Source organism: Bubalus kerabau, chromosome 9, assembly GCF_029407905.1.
Source record: "Bubalus kerabau isolate K-KA32 ecotype Philippines breed swamp buffalo chromosome 9, PCC_UOA_SB_1v2, whole genome shotgun sequence".
Taxonomy (NCBI): Eukaryota; Metazoa; Chordata; class Mammalia; order Artiodactyla; family Bovidae; genus Bubalus; species Bubalus kerabau.
In genome coordinates, this window is record NC_073632.1 from 106,174,367 (window position 1) to 106,189,293 (window position 14,927).

At 39.8% G+C, this 14,927-nt stretch overlaps 1 protein-coding gene across 7 annotated transcripts in view; it reads right to left on the bottom strand.

Annotated features, from left to right (window-relative positions):
* Window positions 1-14,927, bottom strand: part of PRKN (parkin RBR E3 ubiquitin protein ligase) — a 1,201,168-nt gene that overhangs the window by 958,316 nt on the left and 227,925 nt on the right. For all 7 annotated transcript variants that reach the window (XM_055536152.1, XM_055536157.1, XM_055536158.1 and 4 more), the window contains one exon: window positions 7,898-8,061. In XM_055536152.1, coding sequence (XP_055392127.1) covers window positions 7,898-8,061 — 164 coding nt within the window. The remainder of the gene's footprint in view (window positions 1-7,897; window positions 8,062-14,927) is intronic.

The following is a 14,927-nucleotide window of genomic DNA, read 5'->3' on the forward strand; positions in this document are numbered from 1 at the left end:
TGGGATTCTCCATGCCAGAATACTGGTTTGGGTAGCCTTTCCCTTCTCCAGAGGATCTTCCCAACCCAAGGATTGAACCCAGGTATCCCACATTGCAGGCGGATTCTTTACCAACCAGCTGAGCCACAAGGGAAGCCCTTAAAGCTATTAAAATCTTCTTGATAACAAAATAGAACATATTAGTGTACAAGAAAATAATTATACTCAAATGGTGCTTCTCCAGCTGGCCTGTGGATATATCCTTCAGGAACTGATGATTCTATGAAACTGATCAAAATGTTGTGATATCAGATGGATTATAACATTAAAAAATATATTTTACCATTTGAAAAGATGAAAGTACCTTTTAAAATCTAAATATTTCAAAATAGGATTATGGTCTTAAGCTATAAACTCCCAGGTGCTTGGCAAAAGGCACCAAAAAACAATTTCTTTCTAGAAGAAATTGAGACTCTTAAATGTGAGAAATACTGCCCGACTCCTGGGGTGACCATTTGTCTCTGTCTTCCCAGGCCACTGTCAGCATCCACTTTTTTTTTTTTTTTCCTGGAATAATCATTAATAGAGCCATCCTTCACATACGATGTGCTCCATTTTGTATACCAAGCTATAATGGTCACCTTATCTATGATCATTATGAAAAAATATACAGAAAGTAAAAACAGGTGGGAGAATCCCAATCAGTGTTTGCGTCCCCCCAGGCATTCCACCTTCTCTTCAGTACACCGAGGCTTTTATTCAGCCTTTCTTTGTGGAAAGCAGCTCATATGCTGGTTCACATTCTTCTTCTCAGCAGCAACTTCTCATTACACATTTTGTGCTTACAGTGTAAAGTACAGCATCTTTAGGGCTTCCCAGGTGGCGCTAGCGGTAAAGAATCTGCCTGCCAACGCAGGAGACCTAAGAGACTCTGGTTGGATCCCTGGGTCGGGAGGAACCCCTGGAGAAGAGAATGGCAACTCATGCCAGTATTTTTGCCTGGAGAATTCCATGGACAGAGGAGCCTGGTGGGCTGCAGTCTATGGGGTTGCAAAGAGTCGGAAATGACTGAACAATAACGCAAATATCATCTGTAAGAGTAGCACTGCTGCGGCTAAGGTGCTTCAGTCGTGTTCTAACACTGTATAAGAATATCAAGGAACACTAATATCTGGCTAATTGCATACCTTAATAATTCACAACCATCAAACTTGCAGTTAGACGTATAACTCATTAGTCTGCAGTACAACACTTGCATGGAAACAACTCACCAGCTTCTCAACATCTAAGTCACTAAACTCTGACATAACAAAAGTTGTAGAAACATAAATAGTTTGCTTTTTAATAACCCACAGGTATACTTGAGCTTATAATTCCAATATAATAGAATTTGATATAAATGAAGGAAAAAAATTATAAGATTAAATGTGTGATATACCTATTAGCCAATAAAGAAAAAGATTATTATTAAATATAAAAACATATAAGCCGAATTAGACGTCTCCTTGTACACTTTTCCCTATCGTTTGAATTTTTATAACTATCACATATTAATTCTATAATCAGAAAAATAAAACCTAAGTTTATGAAGTGGGAAATGATAATACTGGAAAAAATCTGAAGGATATTAAGAAAACATCAACTTTCAAAACTTTAGCTAAACAACATTTACTTATGTTCGAGGCAGTTGAAAAAACACGTAGGGTATTCACAAGGCTCTTGTGAAGTCTTTGAAGTTTGAAAATTTAGCAGGTTCATTAGAGATATGACCAAAACAACACATAATATTTTTTTAAAATAGGTAAATATTCTTAAAAATGGACACAGTTTACTTTGTCAGGGAAAGTCACTTTTCATTACTCACAAATTTTGAAACACGTATTGTGTATCACTAAAACATAGCCAATTAAATAATTTGGCTTCTTAGGGTCATTTATTTTTCTTTAATATTTACAAGCTATTAAAATCTTAATGTCTCTGATCTTCCAAATTCAGACCTTGTCATATTACAAAGCTTAATAGGGGTAATAAACTGATGTCTTTTAATACTTCTTGCAAAAATGATCTATTTCACGAAATGATGGTCTCCAAATGTGTATATACATTGTAAACATCATTACATTGAATATTAACTGAAAGGAGTTTTTGACCATTCATCTGAATGAATCCTTTAATAAAGCAAACATTTCTATGTAAAATAAACAGTCATATTTTATTTTCTACTTTGAAAATCTAATTCATTATTACACACTAGTTAAATATACTGAAGTTTCTCATATCCTGGTTGTGATGGTTAATTTTGTGTGTCTGTCTGAGCCATGGACTGTCCAGATATTTGGTCAGATGTCAGTCTAGCTGTGCTCAGATGAAATTAATACTAGAATCAGTACACTGAGTAAATCAGATGTATCTCCTCAATGCACATGGACCCCATTCGCTCAGTTTAAGGTCTGAAGAAAACATCTGACCCTCCCACAAGTAAGAGGGAATTCCTCTTGCCCAAAGGCCATCTAGCTGGGACATGGATTTTTTTTTTTTTTTTTTTTTTTTTTTGGTGAGGGGGTGGGGTGGTGGGCAGCCTTTGGCTTGAACTGAAGCATTAGCTCTTCCTGAGTTGCAGGCCTACCAGCCTTCATACAGGAACACCTCCATCACCTCTTCAGTTTACAGGTCCTCAGACTCAGAATGAAACTTAAGTTTGCTGACAGATACAGATTTAGGGACTTGTCAGCCTCCAAAACTGTGCAACCAATTCTTTGTTATCTATCTACCTACCTATCTATTTTGTCTCTCTGGAGATCTCTAACTAATACACTTGGTTAATAACCTATACTGATATTAATAATATTAATAATAATACAGCTCATGGGAATACAGTGAATTCTGCTCAAACAAAAATCTTATCTAAATTCTCAAGTCCCTGTAATTTTAACGGTTAGTCTAATTGCAAATTTCATCAGTTTTGGCATATACAGCTACATTAGAACCTTAATTTCCGTGTATAATTTTGAGTAATAAATTGATGATTATGTAAATGTGATTCAGGGATTCTTGATACGCAATGTGTTAGAAATGGAGGGTAGGAGAAAGGGTGACATTTGAATAGTCCCTGAATACTCTGTTACAAGAACCGACAAAGAAAAAAAATATCAGTTCACTGTGAATAATACATCAAACACCAATATTTTATATTACATACTTGTCAGCATAAGGAAAATAATAAAAACATGGACAGAAACACTGTTTATGAAGTAGGAAAAATGTATAGGTCTTTCCAATTTACTTCTAACAAATAGAGTATGTGGCAGATATCTGCTTTATAAAAATACATTTTAAAAGCCATAATGTCGTGATGAATCTTTGCTGAACAGCACAGCCATAGGTGTCTATTTTAAGTAAATATCTGAGGAATAGTTGTCTTTGTAAGTTTTCTGAATTCAAATTATACTATTCTAAGTAAAGCCTGTAAATGTGAAGGTCAAACATCTATTTATAAACTCCACAAAGTTCTTTTCAGTTAAAATGTACAAATATTACACACACACACACACATTTTACTACCCCAGTAAAATATACATCCTATTATCATTGCCTTAACTGTTTAAATCATTGCAAATATACTCATCATAATTCATGATGGAGAGTTGTCACATTATTTAAGGTGATCACTTAGACCCTGATAATAATAAAAACAATAATAACAACTATGATAGTGATGATGCTAATAAATGCTACTATATAGATAGTGTTTATATATGTCATACTCTGCTCTAAGAGTTTTACATAAATTAACTTAGTCCTCACAAAATCCCAATGAGAGAGGTATTATTATTAATTCAGTTTTACAAATGAGTAAACTGAAGTGGGACAAAGGCTAACAGAGTTTTGTCAAGAGAATATACTGGTCATAGGAAACACTCTCTTCCAACAACACAAGAGAAGATTCTACATGGACATCACCAGATGGTCAACACCGAAATCAGATTTATTACATTCTTTGCAGGCAAAGATGGAGAAGCTCTACACAGTCAGCAAAACAAGACCAAGAAATGACTGTGGCTCAGATCACCAGCTCCTTATTGTAAAATTCATACTTCAATTGAAGAAAGTGGAGAAACCCACAAGGCCATTCAGGTATGACCTAAATCAAATCCCTTACAATTATACAGTGGAAGTGAGAAATACAGTCAAGGAATCAGATCCTATAGACAGAGTGCCTGAAGAACTATGGACGGAAGTTCATAAAATCATACAGGAGGTATGGTGACAAAAATCATCCTAAAGAAAAAGAAATACAAGAAGGCGAAATGGTTGTCTGAAGAGGTCTTACAAATAGCTGAGAAAAGAAGAGAAGCAAAAGGCAAAGGAGAAAAGGAAAGATATACCCATCTGAATGCAGAGTTCCAGAGAATAGCAAACAGGGATCAGAAAGCCTTCCTCACTGATCAATGCAAACAAATAGAGGAAAACAATAGAATGGGAAAGACTAGAGATCTCTTCAAGAAAATTGGACACACCAAGAGAATATTTCATGCAAACTGAAACACAGAGGCCATATTCTCTAAGTATATTCAGTTCAGTTCAGTCGCTCAGTTGTGTCCGACTCTTTGCGACCCCATGAATCGCAGCACGCCAGGCCTCCCTGTCCATCACCAACCCCTGGAGTTCACTCATACTCACGTCCATTGAGTCGGTGATGACATCGAGCCATCTCATCCTCTGTCGTCCCCTTCTCCTTCTGCCCCCAATCCCTCCCAGCATCAGAGTCTTCCAATGAGTCAACTCTTCATATGAGGTGGCCAAAGTACTGGAGTTTCAGCTTCAGCATCATTCCTTCCAAAGAAATCCCAGGGCTGATCTCCTCTAGAATGGACTGGTTAGATCTCCTTGCAGTCCAAGGGACTCTCAAGAGTCTTCTCCAACACCACAGTTCAAACGCATCAATTCTTCGGTGCTCAGCTTTCTTCACAGTCCAACTCTCACATCCATACATGACCACAGGAAAAACCATAGCCTTGACTAGACGAACCTTTATCGGGAAAGTAATGTCTCTGCTTTTGAATTTAAAAAATTAATTTGCCTTAATTTGTAATATTAAAAACTAGATGGTCCCTGTATATAATATAAACACTCTCATTACAGAGGATCATCTAGACACTTAAAAATGAATACACAACATCATGGAAAAAGCCTATGACATAATGTTAAGGGAAAGAAATTCACTCTATTAAATTGCATTTTCACACCGATTACAACTGTATCAAAGTCAGCCATGCACACAGTCAAGGACTGTGAAAGGTACAACACAGTGCGGGAACTGCTGCTCCTCCATGAGCTCCCTGTGTCTCCTTCCCCTCGACGACCAGATGAGCTGTCCTGTGACAGCCCGTGATCGATGCTGAGCCCCTGCAAGCTGGCTTTCTCCAGCCACAGGCCTGGCCCGAAGGCCCCCAAGTCGCCACCACTGTCACCAAGTGCAAAGGCTCTTTTCTTCCTCATCCTCCATGTTTTCACAGCACATACGTTCTTTACTAGTAATTTTCTTTCCCAAATTACCTATGAACATGTCAGTTGGATGGACAATGCCTCCTATACCGGCTCCTCTCCTGTTACCCAAGGAACTGCTTGTGCCCTATGCTCTGCACCTTGGCAACTGAATCTGTTCCAGTTACTGCAGTACTTCCCCCATGCAGAGAGTCCTCAAACATAAAGCAAGCCCTGAGCTCCACACCTCAGTATGACTGCCTGCCAGCATCTCCCTCTGGCAGTAACTCTTGTAATCTGTGAAACTCCTGCCAGTGATGAAAAAGGATCTCCAGACTCGCACTTCCCTCCAGGGCATCCTATTTTGTTCTTCATCTCCTCTCATGAAACCTCAGTGTCACATGGGTCAAAGCTTTGTAAAATACAGCTCCCAATTCCCTTGTTACCCACCTTCAGCATCTCCTCTAGGTTCTACAGGAACAGGACCCTATGCTTGCTCCCACATACCTCTCACGCTCATTCTTACCTTCAAAATCCCACTTGAGTTTCAACTCACCCAGAAGTCTTTATTGGTGACTTTCACTCAGCTGTTTCTCCTACACCTTTAAAATTTCATAATACTTATATTTCAGTTTTCACATGGCAGTTATCGTGTTTGACACCCTTATGTTATAGCTATTAGTTTGAGCCACATGAAATCGCTGATATTTTCAACCTATGTAGTTCAATTTAGTATTATTGTTGATTTTAGAGGGCCTAAGTAAACAGCAGTCTCTAAGAAAATAGCAGTGGGTACTGCCTTTCTTTGGGATCCTCTCAGAAGCCCAAAATACTGGAAGTGTTTGTTAAAATCAAGAATCTTAATGAATCCATCCAGATACCTACATTTGTATCTATCCATCTGTATAAATCAATTGTCTATAGTAATTGGTATAATCTATCCCCTCCAGTGGTAGAGGTGAGAAACTTTAGAACCTGAAAACTTCGGGTAACATAAAATATTTTGGTTCAAGAAGTTGTTTTAAAATAATTGATGATGGGAACATTCTTAGCTTTAGAGGTTGGCAGGTACAGTAAAAAAAAGCTTTCTAGTTGATTGAAATTAAAAAAAAAAAAAAAACACCAAAACACTTTTCAGCACAGGTACTTGCCTTTTAAAAATAAACTGCCTAAAAGCACAGCGCCCTGTGTGCACCGTGAGCAGAGCAGACTGCTGTCGGAGAAGCGGTGCTGGAGAAGGAGGGGGCCATTCACATTTCCATAGCGTCTCTCTTAGACCCAGATCCGAAACCCTTTCGCAAAGCAGTAAATATCATCACCAGAAAGAGACAGCGATAGGATGTCAATAAAGTAGGGACTCCGGGTAGAGACGCAGCACCCCACCACCACCACTGTTCACAAGAGCAGCCCCCCAAACAGCTGCAAGCAGAAATGCAACTCATCTGTGCTGGTGAAAAAAGGGGGACGGAGGGGGGAAAGTGTTTGGGGTTCTTCAGGATCACCTGAACCGTCCACAGAAAGCAACTGGTTTTTCATTCTTTCTCAGACAATGACTTCAGTCCGTATGGAGGCCTGTTTGCTGGCTTCCCCAACACAAGACAGGTCTCCACTCCCAGAGGAAGGCACTGCTCCCCAATCGCCTACCCAGTTCACGCCTTCCCCTGGGGAAATACCAGCTGGGAATGAAGCCCCACCCCCACCCCATGAAAAGATACAGCGCTTTGATGCTATTAGGAGCCCCGCGGTGCCCGAAAAGCATCAGGGACAGGAGAGAAAAACACTGGCTGCACCCTCTCCAACATTTCAGCGGCCCATTCTGGGGAACATGTTGCTGAAACTTGGAGAAATTAAACACACAGGTGGACGTCCGCGGTGCGTGCGTCTTCCTCCACCGCCGGCTGGGGCGCTGATGGGCAGGCAGCTCTCGAGTCTGCTCCCAAGGCCCTGAGCCCCAAAACCTCCTCCCATCTTGAGCTGCGGTGGCAGACCCGGGACCATCCTCCAGGGGTCACAATTGGGTTACAGATCCCTCCCGGCACAGTGACTGAGCAGCCGGATCTGGGACAATTTCTGTGACTCCTTCATTAAGATTCAAGTGGAATAAGTACGGTAGAAATTGAACACACCCAGAAACGGTGCCTTGCTGCTCCTGTAGTCGGTAAACATTTATTCACTAAGCCCAGTCTGTGCTCTCACTCTCTCTCTCCTCTCTCTCTCCCACTCACAGTTGTTCTTCCGATCGGTACCTGCTTGCTGTTTTAATGCATAATTAAGAAGGTCAGAATTAATGAAGCGGTGTGGAGTAAAGTTCAAGGAATCCCTAGGCACTATTTATTCTATTAGATCTCAGGCATGAATGTCAGCTTGGCAGCGCAAGCTGCATAAGCAATGGGGCTGGCCGCAGCCCAGGAACCCTCCACCAAGGGAGACTCACCTGCACTGTCAAGTCATTCCGAAGCTCCTTCCCTGCGAAAATCACACACAACTGGTCAGCTGGAACCCCCTGTCGGGTAGCAACCAGCTCCTTGAGCTGCAAGATGCTGGTGTCAGAATCGACCTCCACTGGGAACCCGTGGTTAGAGTTGAACCTGACAAACACTGGCCAAAAAAAAAAAAAAAAAAAAGAAGCTTTAGTCAAAACCCTCAAATGGCAATTGCATTTAATGGCAATCCTTAATGGCAATGCAACATTTCTGAATTGATTTGCCCCTCTCCTGCCCTTTGATAAGCAGTATGCATTTTCTTTCACTTATAAAGCTTAAGGCTATGGAGCAACATTTGGAGAAAAATGGAGTTATCCTATGGGATTTCCCTTTCATATATTAGTCAGTGACCCACAAACAAAATTGCATGCTCCCTTTGACATCCGTCCTGCGAAACAGGGGGGACTCAAGCAGAACACTTGCTTGATTGGAATTGTGAGATTCCCAAGAGTTTATCCAGGCGATTCAGCTCTGACAGCCTGTACAAACTCACAGGGCCTCTACGGCATTCCCCTTAATAAAAAATCAAAGGCATCGCGTTGGCACTCATGGTATAGCAGTGGAAAGAAATCAAACCACTTTCTGAACTAGAGTGAAGACACATGAGGTTGTGTCTAAGAGCCCAAGCCCTCATTGGTGGTCCCAGCCAAAAGGCTCCACGGGGTCTTACGGAAACATGTATTTGCCCCTTCTTTTGAAAGATACCATTTTTATTGGAACCACTATTCTCCTCAAGACCCAGGCTGGAGCCTTGCAGCCTCTTCCATGTCTTCTTGCTGCCAATGCCATCCACCTCCTCCAAGGCTCTTGAGTCTGTCCTTTCCGTTCCATTCCTCCAGTCACAGTGCTTATCAAATCACGTCTTGATTCTTGCAATAGCCTCCCAACTGAAGTCCTGTGTATGTGTTCATTGCTCAGTCATGTCCAACACTTTGTGACCCCGTGGACTGCAGGTCCCCGTGCAACCCACCAGGCTCCTCTGCCCATGGAATTCTCCAGGCACGAATACTGGAGTGGGCTGCCATTTTCATCTGCAGGGGAATCTTCCCTGGCCCAGAGATCTAAGCCAGGTTGCCCACATTGCAGGCAGATTCTTTACCAACTGAGCCACCAGGGAAACGCAACTGAAGTCTTAATATACTCCTTTCACTTTCAGAATGTCCTACATTGTACTGCAAAGTAAACCTTATTCTAGAGCTCCACCATGTCACAGCCCTCAAAACACAGACCACAGAAAACTCCTGCCCCTGCCTCTTACCTTCATTCAATGACACTCCCTTCCTCACGGCTGCCTGCTGAAAGCGCATTCACCCCCAGGACCCATCTAAGACGTGACCTCCTCCCAGAGGCCACTCACTGCCAGCTGCGTCAAGACTGAGCTCACCTCTTCAGGATTCAGGGGCTGTTACTATGTACATCTTATGAGGCTTGCCACAATTTCTCAGGGACAACACAGGGGATAAATACATCCTCCAAACTGAGAGGAACTAGTCGCCAATTCCTATAGGTCCCTTATCAGCTTAGGGGACTAGGGTAAACATACTAACCTTCACTCTTTAACTCTCAGTTTCCTAATCTTCAAAATATTTATAAAGCACAGAGAGTGTTCTATGATACATTAATAATATTTATAGTGTTTACAACAATCCCACAATGACTTTTAAAAAATGGATATTTGTATATGTCTTCCTACCTTCTATGAAAGTTCATAAACTCCTCAAGGCCAGGCACTACAGTTAATTTTCTGCTATATCTTCTTTAAATGGAGCATTAGCACTCAGTAGTTCTCAATATGTGAGATGACCCACCAAATAATAATCATAATTAAATAATATTTACAATACCAATAATAGTCAAGTAATTACTACATGGTAGAAATTGTACCTTACATAGGCCATTTTTAGGCTTCCTAATGATCTGGTAAGTTCACCATTATTATCCTTATTTAAAAGAAAAGTAAACGAAGGCCTTGACAATTGTAATCACTTTTCTGAGGACATCAGTTACTTTGTAATGGAATCACAATTTAAATTCACTTCAAACTACCTCTAAACCCTATTCCATTTCTACTAAAGCACACTGCCTAAACTACTCTCAGAAGAAAAGTCCACATTCCTTTTCCTTATGACTGTACGTGTATGTGTGTGTGTGTGTGTAAAACACAACAGCAAAAAGTCCTTATACCGTACATCAGACGGCCTCTGTACAGGTTAGCAGTAGAAATGAGATTGAAAGTAAAAGCTGCAGTCAAGGGCTAAGAGCAAAGAACAATGAACAATAGTTATAAGACACAGTGAGATACAAAAGACACCAAACTGAGGGTAAGTGCCAGAGATGCACTACAAGCACAAAGACCTGACATATGTTACCAGCAGAGAAAATATTTAGAAAGGGTGAGAACTGTGACAAAAGCGTCCCAAATAAAGAAAACTGATAAAAAAAAAATTACAGAGGAAAAGGTGCTTGTGATATACGTTAAAGTAGATGCCATGTGACGCTGTTGAAAGTGAGAGGAGGCAAAATAAAAATATATTGGAAGCCCTTGAAGTATATTCTTGGTATCTGTAGATCAGAGACCATAAGGCAACCAATTCATCAGAGAAGACATGGTGACCAGTGAGTGACTATAAGGAACAAAAGCTATGGTCTGAGTTCCAAACTTGATATTCTGGTACTGTGAATAGATTTTTTTTTTTTTTTGAAGTAAAAATGGGGAAGAAGCAGGGGAAAAAACATACAAAAGCTATTTTAAAAAGGGTTAAATAAATAAAATTCATTGAAAGAAGTAATCAGAGGAAACTCTGTAGCCTTAAATGCCAATAGCAATATAAACAAAGACAAACAAAAAGGCTAGGAAAAGAACAGAAAGCAAGTGAAAATAAAGTGCAAAAAAGCAAACAAACAAATTAATGTTGCATGTATATGTATGGCTGAGTCCCTTCACTGTTCATCTGAAACTCTTACAGGATTGTTAATCATATATGCACCAATATAATAATTTAAATAAAAGGGGAGAAATATTTAAGGAGATCTAAAGTTGCCGATTTTCTCTATAGAGGTTCAAATCATGAGAATTCCACCCTAAGGAAAAGAATTATAAAGAAAACTAAAGGGGGAAAAAAAAATCTGCAAAATAAATACTAGATAACTGTGTACCACTAATGAAATCACTACTATCTAAAAGCCTTTTGTTTTCCTCATAAATAGAAAATTAAAGTTTGTGAGCCTAAACTCAACTTGGATAAATCATATCAGTACTATATAAATGAATATTGTTGAGCAACAAGTCACAAATAGACTATGAATTTATCATGGACAGATTGATCAAGTACATAGCAGGTATTTGGTCAACTAAAATATTTGTTGAGAGAATTAAACAAAAACACAGCTCAAGACAGACCACTACCATCAGTGTATAAATGGGATCAACACTTTTAGGGCAAGACAGTTCCTTCTCAAAAAAGAATGCCCTAATCGTCTCTATAGGCTGTTCAGCTCCAGCTGCAGCCCAGTAAATACCAGGAGCATACTCTAATAATTGTGCCAACCAAAAGTAACCCTACATATCTCTGAATGTCCCTTGGTTAAGGCAGTTTCTTCTTTACCTTTAAGAAACATCACTCTAGTATCACCAGCCCCAAGCAGACACAACTTGTCCTCCGATTCCCTTCCATTCCTTATCCCTCATCTATGCTCAGAAAAATCTACTGTGAACTTCTTATTGTTGTTAACTCTCCATTTCTTTCCATTGCATTCTTTAATGAACCTACTCTTGAAGTCTTAAAGACTGCTCTTGGTATGACCTCCACATTTTCAATCAATGGTTGCTTTTCTATGTTTTTCATATTTGGCCATTCGGGAATAATCAGCAATAATTAGCCCTTGATCTAATAGCACTTTTCACTCTTCTCTAAGCATCTGCCACTAAGTCCTCCTGGTTTCCTTCTACAACACAGGACATACTTTCTTACTGATTTCAGAGTGCCCAGGGTTCTGCTTGATCTCTCTTCTTTTCTGACTGCCCACCTAGGGTTACATTATCCAAGCTTCATATCTTATAATTCTTGGGTAATTTAATGTATTAATATGGGAAATTTTCATTCACCATGATTTTTACTTTATCTTCTTATTTTAAAATTCAACTCTCTCACAACCTTCTACGTCAGATAATTCTCAGAACAATATGAGTCCATAGTTATCTAATTCTTAGGACCAATTGCTATGTTCCTAAAGCTATAGAATTGGCTCACAAAAACTACTGAACATGTACTTAACAACTTCTATGAGAATCTCAAAATAGTTGAAAGGTGAAATTAACCTCCCACAAATCACATAGTATATCTTCAGTATTCATAACATAAAATTTGTTATACTCCTAATTTCTTGCTGTCATAATTTAAAACATTTTTAAAAACGTTGCAGCATATTAGGCATTTTTCATAGGACTCTGCTAGTGAAAAAATTTAACACACTTCCTAGATGAATGAGTTTCCAAATTGGATATTTTATTGTATGCTCTAAACTTGAACTTTAATTACTTTTTTCTTAAATTGAGAAAAACACAAAGTATGATTCAACAAGAACATCTACAATGAAGGATTAAAGTAAGTAGGAGATGAAAGTCTGACCAGCACTTGAAAACTGTTGATATTGTAAGAAAAAAGTAAACATTTATTTTGAAAAAGAGTCACTATTATAATCTGATGACCACGTGGGGAGGAGGGGAGAGTAACAAATGCAAAATCAACAATTAAGGGATAGGAAACACTTGCTATTTGATCATAAAGGTGACTTCTAAGTTAAAAGGAAAATGTTAGAAGAAAGCTAACTGCAACATTTAGTACAGTTACCCCTTCTATAAAACAGATATAAAGAATAACAACAAAAACTGTATTGAGGTAAGGATCATGCATGCTGCTGCTGACGCTAAGTCACTTCAGTCGTGTCCGACTCTGTGCGACCCCATAGACGGCAGCCCACCAGGCTCCCCCATCCCTAGGATTCTCTAGGCAAGAACACTGGAGTGGGGTGCCATTGCCTTCTCCAAGGATCATACATAGATGGACCAAATTTCCCTAAAAGAACCAACTGTGAATCTACTCTCTGGCTCTTAAGGCCCTAACTTCAACTGACAATGGAAACACAGGCCTCCACTGGAGAACGAAGCCTTAAATCGAGATTCTGAACTTGCATCAAGCAGAGCTGAGAACTGTGGTTAACTATGGGACCCATCCAGGCTTGAGTCACGGATCAAACTCAACTGGCAGAAACCCCCTATTTGGGCCATGATGACCTCCCCCTGCCCCCTTATTTTGTAGCCCATCATTCAAAGTGTTGCACGTTAGGGAAATGAACAAGATTTTGTGAAAGAGAAGCTCTAGGAAACAGCACCATGAAAACAACCATTTTATTAACCACCAGGATGACACGATGGCAAAATTATCTGCTTGCTGCAGAGGATAGATTTTGACTTCAACAATTTCCTTTAAAAAATAAAAGTCAAATAATGTCACTGTTTTGAGTCCTACTCTTTTCTAATATAATTTAGCCTACAGTAATCTAGTCCTATAACCAATGAGTACTGGTGAAGAACAAATCTCTAGAAGTGTATAGCATTTTTGGAACCACAGTTCAATGTTAAGTGATTTATGTACAAAAACTTCTATTGGATTCTTACAGGATCCAGAATATTGTTACTATTTTAAGGCTATTATTTATATCATATAACTTAAAACATTCAGAAAACCTAAGATCATGGCATCTGGTCCCATTACTTCATTGCAAATAGATGGGGAAACAATGGAAACAGTGAGAGATTTTATCTTTTGGGGCTCCAGAATCACTGCAGATGGTGACTGCAGCCATGAAAAGACACTTGTGCCTTGGAATAAAAGTTATGACCAATCTAGAGAGCATATAAAAAGCAGAGACATTACTTTGCCAATAAAGGTCCATCTAGTCAAAGCTATGGTTTATCCAGTAGTCATGTATGGATGTGAGAGTTGGACTATAAAGAAAGCTGAGCGCCGAAGAATTGATGCTTTTGAACTGCGGTGTTGAAAAAGACTCTTGAGAGTCCCTTGGACTGCAAGGAGATCCAACGAGTCAATCGTAAAGGAAATCAGTCCTAATATTCATTGGGAGGACTGATGGTGAAGCTGAAATTGCAATACTTTTGCAACCTGATGCAAAGAGCTGACTCATTTGAAAAGACGCTGACTCTGGGAAAGAATGAAGGTGAGAGAAGGGGACAACAGAAGATGAGGCGGTTGGATGGCATCATGAACTCGACAGACATGATGAGCTTGAGTAAATCCAGGAGTTGGTGATGGACAGGGAGGCCTGGCGTGCTGCAGTCCATGGGGTCACAAAGAGTCAGACCTGACTGAACGAACTGAACTGAACTGAACTCTATTTTAAGTTCTTTCTGATCAGAAACTTCTTTTAGTCTCTTCATCCTCACTATCACAGTGTTAGACACAGGCCAGGATTTCTGCTTTTTGTAATGACTCAGGAACATGTCAGATCAATTCCCTGAAGAAAATATGTGGACCTGAAGACACCGAAGAGTGAAAAGAAGGGAGACTCTGGTAGAGAGCACATGTCAGCAGAAGCAAAGGCAGGCAAGCTCACTGTCACAGCTCTTAGTTCACAGCCAGGTACAATCTGGATGGCATGAAGGGTTGCAGGTACTCTGGTGGCAAAAGCTGTCTTTCTGGTGCAAAGAAGCAAAATCCTGAACCTGGAGAAACTTGCCTCTAAGAAGAGAAGAGCAAGAAAAATCCCAGAAGGAAAAGAAGCATAAAGGGAATCTCCAACTCTATCTACCCACATCTCTGACAGGTTCATGAACCACACAGATGCATAACATACTCAAAGCATCTCGGCAAAGGGAAAGACCCACTCAAAGAGATGGACTATAACACTCCATCCTTTCAATGAGCACTTCAAATAGTGACTTCTTCCAAAGAGCACAGTGTG